This window comes from Somniosus microcephalus, chromosome 4 (genome assembly GCF_052327205.1).
Source record: "Somniosus microcephalus isolate GS21.2 chromosome 4, FLI_Smic_1.0, whole genome shotgun sequence".
NCBI lineage: Eukaryota > Metazoa > Chordata > Chondrichthyes > Squaliformes > Somniosidae > Somniosus > Somniosus microcephalus.
The window spans coordinates 306,077,628-306,095,237 of record NC_140990.1 but is presented as its reverse complement, the minus strand read 5'-3'; the positions used below and the strand labels follow the sequence as shown (position 1 = coordinate 306,095,237).

General features: G+C 44.6%; 1 protein-coding gene across 7 annotated transcripts in view; it reads left to right on the top strand.

Annotated features, from left to right (window-relative positions):
• orc4 (origin recognition complex, subunit 4) overlaps positions 1-17,610 on the top strand; it is a 127,344-nt gene that overhangs the window by 50,778 nt on the left and 58,956 nt on the right. For all 7 annotated transcript variants that reach the window (XM_085986678.1, XM_085986672.1, XM_085986676.1 and 4 more), the window contains one exon: positions 7,050-7,125. In XM_085986678.1, the coding sequence (XP_085842804.1) occupies positions 7,050-7,125 (76 nt within the window). The remainder of the gene's footprint in view (positions 1-7,049; positions 7,126-17,610) is intronic.

Below are 17,610 nucleotides of genomic sequence, written 5' to 3'. Positions count from 1 at the left end.
AGCCCCCACTATTGTGGGTAAAATGAGGATAATCGCAGATACGTGGCATTAATCCCATTCCCGCCTCCAAGGAGACCGGACCCGGCGCAGGTTGGCTGCCCGCCTCCTGGCAAGATGGCATGGAGGCAGGTTGGGGGCGGGATGGGCACCCATCCCCAGATTCTGCCATTTTCCCGGCAGTCCCACCTTCATACCCGCCTCCCCAGGGCTGGCAAGATCGCGCCCTTGGTCCTATTTGCTAATTATTCTGCCTAGTTATTTTTGGGCCAGATGCCACCTTCTCACTGAATCCTTGTTATCTCGAGGACCATTTAGAGGTAAGGCCTGCCTGAGTCATCTGACACTTGCCATAGTTCTAAGGCTTGGCATAACAATAGATGAAAACAAAAGATGTTCCAAAGCCAAACAGCACACTTTTCATTCCCACTTGTTTACTATTTCAAACTTAAAACAGAAAACCTGATTAAAAGTAAAACTAACAGAAGCAATGCATTTGAATGTATTGATTAGGGACAGGTCATGTATTGTGAAGGCCAAAAACTAGTCTACCAGGATTTCCTTTTTTTATTGTCAATGCTCCACAGCTGAACCTAATAAATGCCATTGAACTAACTATAGGATCTCCTGTGATGTTTCTCTTGGTAAGTCACAATATATATTAATGATGATCTGGACGAGGGAACTAGATGTAATATCTCCAAGTTTGCAGATGACACAAAGCTGGGTGGGCGTGTGTGCTGTGAGGAGGATGCTGAGAAACTCCAGTATGATTTGGACAGGTTGGGTGATTGGGCAGAAGCATGGCAGATGCAATATAACGTGGGTAAATGCGAGGTTATCCACTTTGGTGTCAAAAACAGGAAGGCAGATTATTATATGAACGGCAATAGATTGGGAGAAGGGGAAGTGCAACGAGACCTGGGTGTCCTTGTGCACCAGTCGCTGAAGGTAAGCATGCAGGTGCAGCAGGTGGTTAAGAAGGCAAATGGTATGTTGGCCTTCGTAGCGAGAGGGTTCGAGTACAGGAACAAGGATGTCTTGCTACAGTTGTACAGGGCCTTGGTGAGACCACATCTTGAGTATTGTGTGCAGTTTTGGTCGCCTTATCTGAGGAAGGATGTTCTTGCCATGGAAGAAGTGCAGCGGAGATTCACCAGGCTGATACCTGGGATGGCAGGAATGACGTATGAGGAGAGATTGGGTCGATTGGGCTTGTACTCGCTGGAGTTTAGAAGAATGAGAGGGGATCTCATCGCAACCTATAAAATTCTAACAGGACTAGACAGACTAGATGCTGGAAGGATGTTCCCGATGGTCAGGGAGTCCAGAACCAGGGGTCACAGTCTAAGGATAAGGGGTAAGCCATTTTGGACAGAGATGAGGAATTTCTTCACCCAGAGAGTGGTGAACCTGTGGAATTCTCTACCAAAGAAGGCAGTTGAGGCCAATTCATTAAATATATTCAAGAAGGAGTTGGATATATTTCTTAAGGCTAAAGGGATCAAGGGATATGGAGAGAAGGCAGGAACAGGGTACTGAATTTGGATGATCAGCCATGATCTCATTGAATGGTGGAGCAGGCTCGAGGGGCCGAATGGCCTATTCCTGCTCCTATCTTCTATGTAAGTCGGAGGATATGCTGTTTTGGAAGAATAGGAGCAATATACCATGTAATTCATAGGGTACTATTCTGCTGCTAAGGTGTAGCTGTTTCAAGTGGTGATCCCCTTAAAGGCCACAAGGTACTTTTGCTGCAAGTAGATTGATCCTGAGGTTAATTAGAAGACATGTTCCGTTGCTGGGTAAGTTTCTCTGTAGATTGCCTGGTGCTGTAAAATACCTATTATATACATGTGTATATGTAGGATTAGGATTTGATTTTGCAGAGTGAAAATGGCTCGTATTATTTCTTTCTCTGTATGACTATTGCTTAAGACATTAACGCCTAGAAATTCGTCTCGGGTGGTGGCGAAGAATGGGCGGCATCAGATCGGCCGCCCGTTATACACCGTGCCTGATATTCAGTTGCATTGGCTGCAAACGGAACTGAATATCGGGCACTGCGTATAACGGGCGGCCGATCCGATACCGCCCGCTTTGCGCCACCGCCCAAGACGAATTTCTAGCCCTAAAGTGCATTAAGACTCGGTTGAACTCAATAAAGATTATTTGCAACCAAGTTGGTGTTAAGTCCAAGAACCGTAGTGCTTGTATATTCTAGACTCCTTCTCAAGTTCGGAAGCAACCAGCAGGAAATGATGGACATGTTTATTAGGAAAGATTAGAGATGTTCAAGTCCTTTTTAGTCTAGAAAAAGGGAAGTCAAAGGGGGCCCATACCTTAAATAGAATTTGAAAAACACACATAATATGTCAAAATAAAGCCGGGCCAGAGGATACAAATTTAATTTGGTGAAAGTAGTTTTAAAATTGATACTAGGAAGAACTTCTTTACACCAATAGTGAGTGAATGTTTGAAATGGAAGAGAATCTGCCAGTCGGAGTAGTAGAGGCAGAAACATTCTAGACGTTCAGAAAGACGTTGTAAAGGGCGAGTTGGGGAAATGCACTTTGATGGGCGGAATGGTCTTTTTGTCTGTTTTTTGTGTTCTAAAGCAATGATGGCGTTCAGTTGGATTACAAAGCTGTGACATTGCCACTTCAGCTTTGAGACGTTCTTTTATGGTCTGTTCCTTTTTGCTCGCAGGTGATTTAAAAAAATATATATATTGTTGAATATATGTTGCTATGCAGACTGATTTAACTGCATTAATAAATTATTCAGGTTCACATCGAATTTATACAATGGAATTCACCACACAAAATGTAGCATTTATTGAAGGGCGAGTATTCAGTTCTATAGCTGGTGACAGGTTCATTGGGATTGATGGTCATATGCCAGTAAGAGTTTATACAATGTTCTATTTCATTGTAATTGCTGCAGGGCACTTTTAACCTCTGTATTTTCTGAAAATTGCAGTGCTGTAAAGTGAAGGTTTCTACATGGAACATACTTGGCAAAAGAAATAATTGCAGTCTTTCGCTTTTATACTTTTAATTAGCTGGAGTTTAAAATAGAGGCTACTCTTAGTACTAACTGGTGGACCGGAGATATTGGCCTTGACATTAAACTTGACATGGGAGAGGGTCGGGCGGGCGAGGTTAAAATGTGTAATCCAGGTAACCCTACCCCAGCACGGAAATGACGGCAGATATCGGGGCGCCCAGAGCGTCCTGGTGTGGAGAAGCAGGACGCTTATTAACACATTTAAATTGGGTTCCTACAGTGCAATTCGGACACCAATTTGAAGTTAACTGGTGCTGCACGGGTTTCCTGGGGGTCGGAAAACTCGGCAGTGAAAAGGAGGGGGAGCTGCCGGCTCCCCAAGATAGGTGGCTCTTTCAGCACTCCTTGCAGCACTCCCTGCAGTCCAGGAGGAGCAGGAGTGCTCCCATGCCCTTCAAGGAAGCCTCCAGCCTCCCCCAGCGCTCCCAATCATGGTCCCACCCGGTCAGGGTGTCCGTGTGAAAATCGGCTAGAGGAGAATGCTGAAAGGAAACTGGACTGTTGCAGGCCATTGTTCCTTCGTTTAACGAGGTGTAACATTTTTGTTTGCTTCAAAAAGAAATAGCTTTAAATTGAAGAGGTTCCAGGGATAAATGAGTTCTGGCTGGTTGTTTGTATTTTTGCCAAGGGTGGTGCTCCTGTCTGCATGTAACCGCTCATCTCAATCGTTCATAGCTGGAAGATTAAAGCATCCCCATCATGCGACTGTGGAGCTCCTATCAGACCCCGGAGCACATCATTGAGCACTGCCCTCAGAGGAAATTTGCAGGCAGGCTACAAGATATCAACGCTATTATAGCTTTGGCCTGGATATCTGACTGATACTGACATTTGATTTGCTTTGCTACTACTGTACGAAAGAAGAATAGTTCAGCGTGGTAAATAAGTTTGGTGATTTACAGGCACAAGTCGCCACATGGCACTATGATGTAGTGGCAATAACAGAGACCTGGGTCCAAGAAGTGGAGGATTGGGAACTTCATATTCCTGGCTACAAGATATTCAGAAAAGATAGGGAAGGAAGAAAGGAGGGTGGGGTGGCAGTATTGATCAAAGAAACTATTCTAGCCCTGGAGAGGGATGATGTAGTTGAGGGGTCAAAGACAGAATCTATTTAGTTAGAATTAAGGAACAATAGAGGAGCTATTACGCTACTGGGTGTATACTATAGGCTACCAAATAGTGGGAAGGAGATGAAGGAGCAAATTTGCAGGTAAATTACAGAAAGATGCAAGAACTATAGAGTAGTGATAATGTGGGACTTCAATTATCCTAATACAGACTGGGATAGTAACCTTGTAGAGAGAAAAGGGTGTGCGGGGGGGGGGGTGGTATTCTGGAAATGTGTACGCTAACTTTCTTGATCAGTGTGTTTCCAGCCCAGTGAGGAAGGAAACCTTGCTGGATCTATTTCTGGGGAATGAAGTGGAGCATGTTTTCAGTGAGGGAGCATTTGCGGAACAGTGATCATAATACCGTCTGGTTCAGAATGGTTATGGAAAGGACAAGGCACAATCTAGCGTAAAAAAACTTGACTGGAGGAGGGCTAACTTAATTGAGTTGAAAAGGAATCTAGCACAAGTGGATTGGAATCAAAAATTGGTAGTCAAACCATAATTGGAACAATGGAAGGCCTAAAACCGATTCCGGTATAGAATAGACAGATTACCATGAGGGGGAAAGGAAAGGCATCCAAAGCTAGAGCTCCCTGGATGACAAAAGATGTAGAGATTAAAATGAGTCAGAAAAAGAAGGCTTATGACAGTACGGTGCAAAATACAGTAGAGAACCAAGCTGAATATAGAAAGTATAAAGGAGGTCTAAAAAAGGGAGGCAAAGCGAGAGAGTATGAGAATAGCAGCCAACATAAAAGGGAACCCAAAAGTCTTTTATAAACATAGAAATAGTAAAAGGGTGGTCAAAGGAAGGGTGGGACCGATATGAGACCAAAATGGAGATATTTTTGTGTGGCAGAGGGCATGGCTGTGGTACTGAATCAGTACTTTGCATCTATCTTCACTAGGGAAGAGGATGCTGCCAATGTAGCAGTGAAGGAGGAGGCGGTAGTAGCAATATTAGATAGGATGAAACTAGATAAAGAGGAAGTACTTTAAGGTTGGTAGTCCTCAATGTAGAAAAATCACCCAGTCTGGATGGGATGCATCCTCGGGTACTGAGGGAGGTAATGGTGGAAATTGCAGAGTTTCTGGCCACAATCTTCCAATCCTCGTTGGATATAGGGGTGGTTCCAGACGACTGAAGGATTGTAAATGTTACACCCCTTTAAAGGGCAGAGGGATAAACCCGGCAGCTACAGCTGAACGTCGGTGGTGGGGAACCTTTTTTAGAGACAATAATTCGGGACAAAATTAAATGGCATTTGGAAAAGTTGGACTAATAAATGTTTAAGGCAAATTGTGTTTGGCTAACTTGATTGAGTTCTTTGAAGTAATGGAGAAGGTTGATGAGGGGAGTGTGGTTGCTGTTGTGTGTGTATATAGACTTTCAAAAGGCATTTGACAAAGTACCAAATAATAGACTTGTTAGTGAAATTGAAGTGCATGAGATTAAAGGGACAGTGTGGATACAAAATTGGCTAAGGGACAGAAAGCAAAGAGTAATGGTGAACGGTTGTTTTCCAGACGGGAGGGAAGTATACAGTGGTGTTCCCCAGGGGTTGGTATTTGGGCCACTGCTCTTTTTGATGTACATTAATGACCTGCACTTGGGTATACAGGGCATAATTTCAAAGTTTGCAGATGACACGAAACTCGGAAATGTAGTAAATAATGAGTAGGTTAGTAACGGACTTCCAGAAGACACAAACATAGACTGGTTAAATGAGCAGATGACATTTGATGCAGGGAAGCATGAAGTAATGCATTTTGGTAGAAAGAATGGGAAGAATCAATATAAACTAAATTATACAATTTTAGAGGGTGCAGGAAGAGCGAGACCTGGGTCATATGTGCGCAAAACTTTGAAGGTGGCAGGACAAATTGAGCAGGCTGCTCAAGCATATGGGATCCTTGGCTTTATTAATAGAGGCATAGAGTACAAAAGCAAGGAAGTTATGTTAAATCTTTTATAAAACACTGGTTAGGTCTCAGCTGGAGTATTGAGTATTGTGTTCAATTCTGGCCACCACACTTTAGGAAGGATGTCAAGGCTATGGAAAGGGTGTAGAAGAGATTTGATCGAAGTATTCAAAATCCCGAATGGTTTTGATGGCGTAAATTGAGTGACAGAAGGGTCGGTAACCGGAGCGCACAGATTGGCAGAAGAACCAGAGGCGACATAAGGAAACATTTTTTTTTAGTGTGTTGTGATCTGGAGAGAGCTTTCGTTCAAGTGCTAGCCACCAAAATGCCGTGCAGCCTCCTTAATGAGTGCTGGCAGGCAATTTAAGTGGCAGCCAGCTGCTTAACGATCCTCCGGCGCAAGCTTCAACTCCTTTACCAAGATGGTGTCTCACGTTGAACGCAGGCTAAACCTGCGTTTCAGCTTAAGACCCCATCGTCGCCACGTCGGAGGCTCTTTAGCGCCTAAAATATCCGGGGAAAATTGCCGCTGAACTCTTTACATTACAACAGTGACTACACTTCAAAAGTACTTCAGTGACTGTAAAGTGCTTTGGGATGTTCTGTGGTCATGGAAGCCACGATCTAAATGCAAGTGTTTCTTTCTTTGCTTCTATAGTTTGGTCATGCTGATGCACCAACAGTCATTTTTCAAAATGGAAACTTGAGGAAATGTTCTTTTGTATATTTGGATATTTTGATACAAAATGTTGACAATTTTGCTTTGGACCTAGGCATAAATGTATAAAGATCTAATTTACCCATGCCCGTTTGTGAATCTTAAATTGAAGATCTATGGCTCTTACTGTATTTTTTGGTGGTTAAGGTCACAAGAAGCTGTGCCTTTTGATAAAAATCAATGCTTAACTCTGAAATGTTGAGTCCTCATTCTGTTTTCTTCAGCTGTTGAAGAGTGTATTGAAGGAACTGATGGAAATGAAACAAGTTAAGGAGAATCTTCTGCAAGTGCACTTAAATGGTGAGTCGCTTACTCTGGGAAAAGTGAGAGACATCTTTAACCAGTGGATCTATAGTAAAAATTTGTATACATACTAAACCTGCCAGTTTGCCTGCATTGGAGAGAACTGGAGATTTAAGGGTAAATAAGAAATCTTAGATGATAGGATGTAACTTTCAACTCCACACTGGAGCATAAAACTGGCATTGCAGGCCAGGCGCCTGTTGTAGAAACCACCTGATTTCCCTTTCTATTAAAATCAATGGAAAAGAAAATGTAGGTAGTTTTTAGAATGGCCGCCCGCTCAACAATGCCAGTTTTACGCACCAACTGTATATTGAAAGAAAGCCATTGGCATTGATGCTGTACCTTGTCACATCCTCCCAGCGCACTTCATATATGATAAATTACTTTTGAAATATAAAAATTTCCATGGACTGCCGATGGTTTTTTTTATGGGCGGGGGGAGAGAGAGAGAGAGAGAGAGAAAAGAGCAGCTGTTGCATCCCCCTGTTTGCTTTAATTGGCTTTGGTGCAATGAAGATACAACTCGGAAGAAAGAGAATTGAATTGTCAGCGACAAGCTTATGTGGAAAAATGAGTTGTGGATTAATCATTTTGTGTCTAATCTTCAGTTACAACGGTGTTGAAATATAAGCTAATGAAAGTCAACTAACAAACTAAAATACAGAGTACCTTTTCTCTCTGCTATGCTGCCATTGTGATCTCCAATAGAAAATTGGTACAGCGGTGCCAAATTTCCTCATTTTCTGGCAGTTTCATGACTGACTTGTACCCAGTCGAGATCAGTGAGGTGCAATGAAATTCATTTCATAAAGGACACTAGTCTTTTTGGACTCGCATCTAGGTTCTAGGTGGCGGGGAGAAAACCAGATCACAGGGTAGAAGGTAATCAACAGGTAATTATGGACAGTGAGTGCATGCATGAACTGGAGACCAGCAATAGACATACATTGGGGAACATGAAAGATGCTGGAACTAGAGGTTGTGGGTAGCAGTAGGCAATGGAGTGGGAATAACACACATGACTGAGCCCAGAGAATAGAAACAAAATCAGCATATGTATAGCATATTCACAATAGCAGCCTTCAAAAGGGAATTTGTGAAATACTTGATAGAGAAAAAATTGCAGGGATATGGGGAAAGAGCAGGGGAGTGGGACTGACTGGATTGCTCTTCGAAAGAGCCGGCGCAGACTCGATTGGCTGAATGGCCTCCTTCTGTATTGCACTATTCTATGAAAATTCCAGGGGCACCTGGGAGGCAGATGATGTTCATGCTTTGGATGGGGGCAAGCTACAAAATGAACTACTCTAGTTAGATATCTCATAATTTAAAAAAAAAAGACCTCCCAAGCCAGCATAATACAGACCTCCTGTTGTGCATAAGGAGGAGTACAATTTGCCCCACAAAGATGGGAAAGGTATGTTAGAACAAAAAGTTCATAGAATCATAGAATGGTTACAGCACAGAAGGAGGCCATTCGGCCCGTCGAGCCCGTGCCAGCTCTCTGCAAGAGCACTTTAGCTAGTCCCACTCCCCCACCCTTTCCCCGTAGCCCTGCAGATTATTTTCCTTCAGGTACTTATCCAATTCCCTTTTGAAAACCATGATTGAATCTGTAAAGTCTGTGGGTTGCTTAGTTAATTAATACACAGACTACCAGAGTAACTTAAAACAGGACTTTACTATTCGAAGGTCAGGGCGAATCTGCCAAATAAATCCTGACACAGCACTTATATACCGGTGTGGTCACCGTCGGTATTACAGTATACAGAAGCCAACAAAGTAGTGCCACACCTAAAATAGTTCTCTTAAAGGTGAACGGTTACATACAATGGTTTTCTTAAAGGTAGACGGATACATACACTACAATCCTCCCTTTTTAGCTTACAACATACTTAGTCCCCCATTAAACATAACATATATTCAACTTCATGTAAAACAATTCACAGGTATAATCTATGCGGGAAACAGTTTACAGATTCCGTCTCTGCGGGAACAGTTCACAGATTCAGTCTCTGGTCTTGACTCGGTCCGAACAACATCTCTGTGGTGTAGCCGGTTCACATTGCTAGCGTGACTCATCCAATAGTCTTTCCCTTGACTTAACAGCTTGAACTTCCGTCCTGCTGAACCAGCAGTGCTGACTTTTACAAACAGCTGGACTGCCTTGGTAATTTTTCCTACTTGCCAACTGATTTGGCTCCCTTCGTAGGGCCCACGTACATGATCTGGTAGAAGTGATAATGATTTAGATGGTTATCACCTTCTGCTTCGTCTTTTTCTTTTCTGCTTCTTGGAGACTCTCGGGGCTCCCTTATCAGCTGCCAGCTGTTGCGCCACCATCTCCCTATGTTCCTTAGACTTTAAGTGCTTCATCCTGATTTCTGCACTTTGGGAGTTTTCATCACAAGCTGGGCAGACCAAGTCCTCGTAATATTCCGTGTCACTCAATAGGTCATGGTAATATTCGGTGTCGTCCTGAACTAGTCTAGCGAGAGGGCCTGCTACTTCTTCCTTACCCAACTGGACGTTAGCCGACTGTTGTTCCCTCCCTAGACATCTTTCCTGAAGAGACTTCTTCATGCGTTCATATTCATCCCGCTCTTCCTGGGTTTCCTGCAAATCCTTCACTAATGACCTCATTTGTGATTTCAACACTTCCCCTTCCATGGGGGATTGATTGATCGGGCTATTCAATCCTTCTACTGGAGCAGCTGTTTCAACATTCTGTTGTTCACATAGATGTGATTCAGCGTACTTTTGGCATCCCAGTAAAATCTGTGTTGCAACCTCAGCTATTTCCATAACTTTTGAGAGCTCCGAACTCCTTCCCTTTGAAGATTGAAGCTCGTGTTCAGATTGTTCCCATTGCAGAGTCTTGTCCCTCAGCATATGAAGGAGTTGGCTGACCGTTAACTCTTCCACGGGAACACTGTGGATCAGAGTCTTCTCCATTTCATCCACCTTTTTCTCCAATGCTTTCACCTTCTTTTCCTCTTGTACTTTGGCTTTCAGCGCTCGGAGAAGTTGCGCCTTGATGCTCTCTAGCTCATGTTCAGGGGCCATTCTCACAGTCTCTGTGTTTCTTACAGTTTCCTTTTCTTCCACTGAAAGGATTCCCAGTTGAATCTGTTCTTCAAGTTGTTGAACCTCGGTCATTGCCGCCTCATATTTGTCTTGGGTTTCCTTCAATATTTTTGAGTTCTTGGACATCTTGTCTTTCATGTTCTGCCATGTCTTTCACCTCTAATTTCTCATCTATGGATGGAACTTCTACCGATGAGTCTGCCTTGGCCTTGAGCTCATCAAGAATTTCCTGCAGCCTTTGGACTTCTTGCTCATGTTCAACCTTTAGTTGCTCATATGCTTCTACTGAAACTAGCTTTTCGGAGGTTGCCGAGTTAATCCCCTCCAGGATTGTAGCCTGGGCCTGTTCATACTGTTCCTTCAACTTCTCAAACTCTGCTTGTAAGGAGTCGTAGAGAAGAACGGGAATAAAATCCTGGCTTCCTGAAGATTCCTCTTCATTTGCTCCTTCCTGCAAATATTCTAACTCCTGAACAGCATAAGGGAGATGTGATCGGTAATTGGTCACAATGGCTCTATGGTCGCTCTCTGCTTGAGCTAGCTGCTTCTGTTGTCTTTCCAGATTCTCCCATTCGGTGTCATAGAACTTTTTCATTGTTTTCATCTCTTGTTCGAGACGGTAACTCACTTGTTCTACTTACTGTCGTAATTTGAAATAAAGTTGAGTCCGAGCTCGGTGTTCGTCAGTCATGGATATGTCCGTAAACTGAACAGACTCAGAATTCTCTGTCAAACTATGTTGTTGTTGTTCGGTGGAGTTCTGTTCTGAAACTTTGTTCTTCTCTGGAGCATAAGCCTTTATGCATGCCTTCGTTCTTCCAACCTTAGTCGGCAAGTCCATTTCAGCCTTGTCTTTCATATTTGGGTTGGTCTTATCGTCATCCGTTTCAGAATCTGAGCTGATTGTCTGCACCGAGTCCTCACTCGTTATGGCTTTTAGATAGTGCCATTCCATGTCTATTTTCTTGATCCACTCCCGTCCCAGAAGTGGTGGTCCTCCCTCAGGTAGTACGTATAAGTTCATTCTTGGGTGTTCTTTACCCCCATCTCTCACCTTGACTCTTATCTTCCCCATGGGGTATACTTTATGCCCCGTGTATGTCTGCAATACGAACTTGGTATCTCTTAAGGGTATATGTGAGAATAGCCGGTGGTAATCCCTTCGATTTATGACTGATAGAGCTGATCCAGTGTCCAACTCCATTTTCACTTGGACTCCAGCTATTATTAGCATGACCCAGATAGTTTGTAGGTCAGCTTCCTTACTCACATTGTGAATTCTCAGACTACCCAGCTCCTGGCCGTTTGGGTCTGAGTCCGAATTCTGTTCGTCTGAACTCTTCTCGGCCACCTTGTGTACCTTGTTGTACTTTTCCTGTGATGGCTTCCTTTGGTTGTTGGTCTTCTTCCCTGACCGGCATACCTTAGCTATGTGACCCAGTTTGCCACATTTCCTACATTCCTGGTTCTTAAACCAGCATTGGTTCTGGTCGTGTGTTGTCTTCCCACAATGATAGCATTTTGTTGTACTCGAGGTAATTTGATCCACACTGAGTGCCGCTGCATTTCCGCAGTTCCCTTCGCTGCGGCTTCGTGCGATGCTGCAATAAGGACAGCCCTGTCAAGTGTAAGGTCGTTCTCTTCGAGTAGTCGCTTTTGCGTTCCTTCCTTTGACAACCCGCACACGAACTTGTCTCGCAATGCCTCTGTCAGATTCCCTCCAAACTGGCAGTGTTTCGCTAGTCTACGCAGTTCGACTAAGTATTCTGCGTTGCTTTCGTCTTTCCGTTGCGTTCTCGCATAGAATTTGAATCGTTCCGCCAACATCAACGGTGTGGGGTTCAAGTGATCCTTCAGAACAGTCACAATATCATCGAAAGTCTGATCCGCCGGTTTAGCTGGTGCTAGTAGATGCTTCAAGAGCCCGTATGTCTTCGCGCCCATTGAGTTTAGCAAGGTTATAGCTTTGTCATCTTCTATTTTATTGGCCTCACAATAGATCTCAATGCGTTCCACATACGTGGCCCAGTCTTCTACCTCGGAATTAAAATCGTTGATGTTACCACGCTTAGGCATCTTCCTCTCTTCCTGATAACACCACGAATTATTTCTTTAAATTTTCTTTTCTTTTTTTTTCCAAGATGGCGGTTCCCGCGAAAATGGCGGCTTCCCGCGCTTATCTTCTCTCCCCGCCCACTTCAATGGCGGTTTCCCGCTTCTGTCTTCTTCCCCGCCTAATGGCGGCTTCCCGCGTTTCTTCCCTAGCGGGAGGGGTACACTTTCCCCACGGGCGACGGCCGCTGGCTTTCAGGTTCACAGCCTGCGCGTCGGCTTCAGGGCTTTCCCTTTTCTCGGCAGGGCAACCGGCGCTGGGTACACCCCGTTGACGGCGAACAGTTTCAGCCGCTGGGCTGGCTCTCGCTCGGTTCCCCTTGCTCGGGCTCTGTCTCCCGCTCGCTCGGCTCTACCGGCGCTGGGTACACCCCGTTGACGGAGAACAGTTTCAGCCGCTGGACTGGCTCTCGCTCAGTTCCCCTTTGGTCGGCTCTGCCTCTCCCGCTCACTCGGCTCCCAATCGCGCCTCCCAGCCCTCTCGCAGTCCGGTGCTTCCCTCCTCGGCTGCGGCTGAGTTTATCTCTTCCTGCGCCTACGCTCCCGGCCGCAGCGCTTCGTGGCTTCGGTCGCTGCCCGGCCTTTTTCGCCGGTCGCGGTCTAGCTGTCTCACGATGCCGTTGCGTCCCCCGGCCTGTCTGTACCGCGGCTTCCTTGCTCCACGCTGCCCCAGTCTCAGCGCCTCTGGACCCGACTTCTGTCCGGCTCCTTTCCCCCTCGACCGTGGTCGAGTGCACCGCCCTTATCCTCCGGTTATTCTTTTTACTTTCCCTTACTCACAGTCACCGTGGCCGCCTTGCTTCTCGTGCTGATCGGCTCACTCCTCACCGTGGCAGAAGGGACAGTCAGTGCCTGTTGCTGATGGAAGTCTTTGTCTCTAACTTCTTCCTCTTTTCTAGTTCTGCAGCCTCTAGTTTTCTCCCAGCAGAATGACGAGGGCAGTTGCCTCTTCTCGACGCTCGTTAACTGCTTCGGAAGTATTGTTGCCGCAGGGTACGATCGGACTCGTCGCCACTGTAAAGTCTGTGGGTTGCTTAGTTAATTAATACACAGACTACCAGAGTAACTTAAAACAGGACTTTACTATTCGAAGGTCAGGGCGAATCTGCCAAATAAATCCTGACACAGCACTTATATACCGGTGTGGTCACCGTCGGTATTACAGTATACAGAAGCCAACAAAGTAGTGCCACACCTAAAATAGTTCTCTTAAAGGTGAACGGTTACATACAATGGTTTTCTTAAAGGTAGACGGATACATACACTACAGAATCTGCCCCACCACCCTTTCAGGCAGTGCATTCCAGATCCTAACCACTCGCTGCGTAAAAAAGTTTTTCTCATGTCGCCTTTGGTTCTTCTGCCAATCAACTTAAATCTGTGCCCTCTGGTTCTCGACCTACCCGCCAATGGGAACAGTTTCTCTCTATCTACTGTTTAGACCCCTCATGATTTTGAACACCACTATCAAAACTCCTCTCAACATTCTCTGCTCTAAGGACCAGCTTCTCCAGTCTATCCATGTAACTGAAGTCCCTCATCCCTGGAATCATTCTTGTAAATCTTTTCTGCACCCTCTCTAAGGCCTTCACATACTTCCTAAAGTGCGGTGCCCAGAATTGGACACAATACTCCAGTTGAGGCCACACCAGTGTTTTATAAAGGTTCATCATAACTTCCTTGCTTTTGTACTCTGCCTCTATTTATGAAGCCCAGGATCCCGCATGCTTTTTTAACCGCTTTCTCAACCTGCCCTGCCACCTTCAACGATTTATGCATATATACCCCCAGGTCTCTCTGTTCATGTACCCCTTTTAGAGTTGTACCCTTTAGCGCTTATTGCCCCTTACATTTTGGTAAAAACGAGATCACTTCACACTTTTCTGCGTTAAATTTCATCTGCCACATGTCCGGCCATTCCACCAGCCTGTCTATGTCGTCTTGAAGTCTATCACTATCCTCCTCACTGTTCACTATACTTCCAAGGTTTGTGTCATTTTTGAAATTGTGCCCTGTACACCCAAGTCATTAATATATATCAAGAAATGTAAGAAGTCACACAACACCAGGTTATAGTCCAACAGCTTTATTTGAAATCGCAAGCTTTCGGAGTGCTGCTTTTTCATCAGGTGAAGTGAGCAGCGCTCCGAAAGCTTGTGATTTCAAATAAAACTGTTGGACTATAACCTGGTGTTGTGTGACTTCTTACATTTGTCCACCCCAGTCCAACACCGGCATCTCCACGCTATATCAAGAAAAGCAGTGGTCCTAGTATCGACCCCTGGGGAATACCACTGTATACCTTCCTCCAGTCCGATAAATAGCCGTTCAGCACTACTCTGTTTCCTGTCACTTAGCCAATTTCGTATCCATGCTGCCACTGTCCATGGGCTTCAACTTTGCTGGTAAGCCTATTATGTGGCACTTTATCAAACGCCTTTTGCAAGTCCATGTACACCACATTGCCCTCATCAGCCCTCTGTTACCTCATCAAAAAAACTCAATCAAGTTAGTTAAACACGATTTGCCTTTAACAAATCCGTGTTGACTTTCCTTAATTAATTCACACTTGTCCAAGTGACTGTTAATTTTGTCCTGGATTATCGTTTCTAAAAGCTTCCCCGCTACTGAGGTTAAACGGACTGGCCTGTAGCTGCTGGGTTTATCCTTCCGCCCTTTTTTGAGCAAGTGTATAACATTTGCAATTCTCCAGTCCTCTGGCACCACCCCCGTATCTAAGAAGGATTGGAAGATTATTGTCAGTACTTCCGCGATTTCCACCTTTACTTCCCTTGGCATCCTAGGATGAATCTCATCCAGTCCTGGTGACTTATCTAGTTTAAGTACAGCCAGCCTTTCTAGTACCTCCTTCTTTATCAATTTTTATCCCAACCAGTATCTCAACTACCTTCACTTTCACAATGACTTTGGCAGCATCTTCTTCCTTGGTGAAGGCGGATGCAAATACTCGTTTAGTACCTCAGCCATACCCTCTGCCTCCATGCACCGGTCTCCATTTTGGTCCCTAATCATACCACCCCCCCCTTCTTATTATTTGTTTACTATTTATATACCTACAGAAGACTTTTGGATTCGTTTTTATGTTAGCTGCTAATCTATTCTCATACTCTCTCTCTGCCCCTCTTTTTTAATTTCCTTTTTCACTTCCCCTCTGAACTTTCTATATTCAGCTTGGTTCTCACTTGTATTCTCAACCTGACATCTGTCATATGTGCCCTTTTTCTGCTTCATTTTACTCTCTATCTCTTTTGTCATCCAGGGATGACTTTGGTTGCTCTACCTTCCCCCTTGTGGGAATGTACCTCGACTGTACCCGAACCATCTCTTTTTAAAGGCAGCCCATTGTTTGATTACAGTTTTGCCTGCCAATCTTTGATTCCAATTTACCCGAGCCAGATCCATTCTCAACCCACTGAAATTGGCCTTCCTCCAATTAAGTACTTTTACTCTATATTGCTCCCTGTCCTTTTCCATAGCTAATCTAAACCTTATGATACTATGATCACTGTTCCCTAAATGTTCCCCATCTGACACTTGATCCACTCCATTCCCCAGAATTAGATCCAGCAATGTCTCCTGCCTCGTTTGGCCAGAAACGTACCGATCAAGAAAGTTCTCCTGAACACACTTCAGAAATTTTTCCCCCTCTCTGCCCTTTATACTATTACTATCCCAGTCTATATTAGGATAACTGAAGTCTCCCATCATCGCTGCTCTATAGTTCTTGCACCTCTGTAATTTCCCTACAAATTTGCTCCTCTATATCCTTCCCACTAGTTGGTGGCCTATAGAATAGACCTAGTAGTGTAATGGCATTCTGTGTTTTTAAGCTATTTGAAGACGTCAATCAGCCAAATACAAACTGGGAAAGGGCAAGTGGTTTAAAGGCAGAGTTGGTAAATGTAATGCATGACTGGTTCCTGGGATGGGGGCGGGGGTTGTCCTATGAGGACAGATTGAGTAGACTGGGCCTATATTCTCTGAAGTTTAGGAGAATGAGAGGTGATCTCATTGAAACATACAAAATTATTACAGGGCTTGATAGGGTGGATGCTGGGAGAATGTTTCCCTTGGCTGGGGAGTCTAGAACCAGGGGCCACAGCCTCAGGATAAAGGATAGGCCATTCAGGACTGAGATGAGAAGAAATTTCTTCAGAGGGTGGTGAACCTTTGGAATTCTCTACCCCAGAGGGCTGTGGAGGCTCAGTCATTGGGTATATTCAAAACAGAAGTCGATAGATTTCTGACTAGTAAAGGCATCAAGGGATATGGCGATAGTGCAGGAAAGTGGAGATGAGGTAGAAGATCAGCCATTGAATGGCGGAGCAGGCTCAAAGGGCCAAATGGCCTACTCCTCCTCCTATTTCTTATGTTCATATGACCCAGTGCATCAAGGAAGCTACAAGAGGTAGCATTCATCTTGAACTGGTATTCGTTTATGACTTGGACAACATGTAGGAAATGGAAATCCTAGCACTACTGGGGGTTAGTAACCACAGAATAATTTGGGAGTCAGATAGTCAGGTATATAACTTTAAAAGGGCTAAATTCAAAAATACTGTGGTAACAATGGAAGCAACTGAATTGGGTCAGGTTGTACCATATCTCAGTAGAAGACAAGTGGACCACCTTTAAAGGTATAAAGCTGAGCATGCAAGGTAACTACATTCCTGAAACCAACAAGCTCTGACTAAACAAACTGAACCCTAAATTGATTAAGAAACAAATTAAAAGTAATATATGGGGAAAAACGACATCTACAGATCTCGCAGGGAGAAAGGGGAGGAGGCTCATGGGGATGAATAGAAGAAAATGTAGTAACATGCTAAGAGGGTGATCAGAGGAGCAAAGAGAAACCTACAAAAAAGTATAGCAACAGAGGGTAAATCCAACAGTAAAATATTCTATTGGTACTACACGGTGGCATAGTGGTTAGCACTGTTGCCTCACAGCGCCAGGGACCTGGGTTCAAATCCGGCCTCGGGTGACTGTCTGTGTGGAGTTTGCACATTCTCCCCGTGTTTGCGTGGGTTTCCTCCAGGTGCTCCGGTTTCCTCCCACAGTCCAAAGATGTGCGGGTTTAGGTTGATTGGCTAAGATAAATTGACCCTTAGTGTTAGGGGGATTAAATACGTGGGGTTACGGGGATAGGGTGGGATATGTGTTGGTGTAGGGGTTACGGGGATCGGTTGGGATATGTGTTGGTGCAGGCTCGATGGGCCGAAATGGCCTCTATCTGCACTGTGGGGTTTCTGTGAT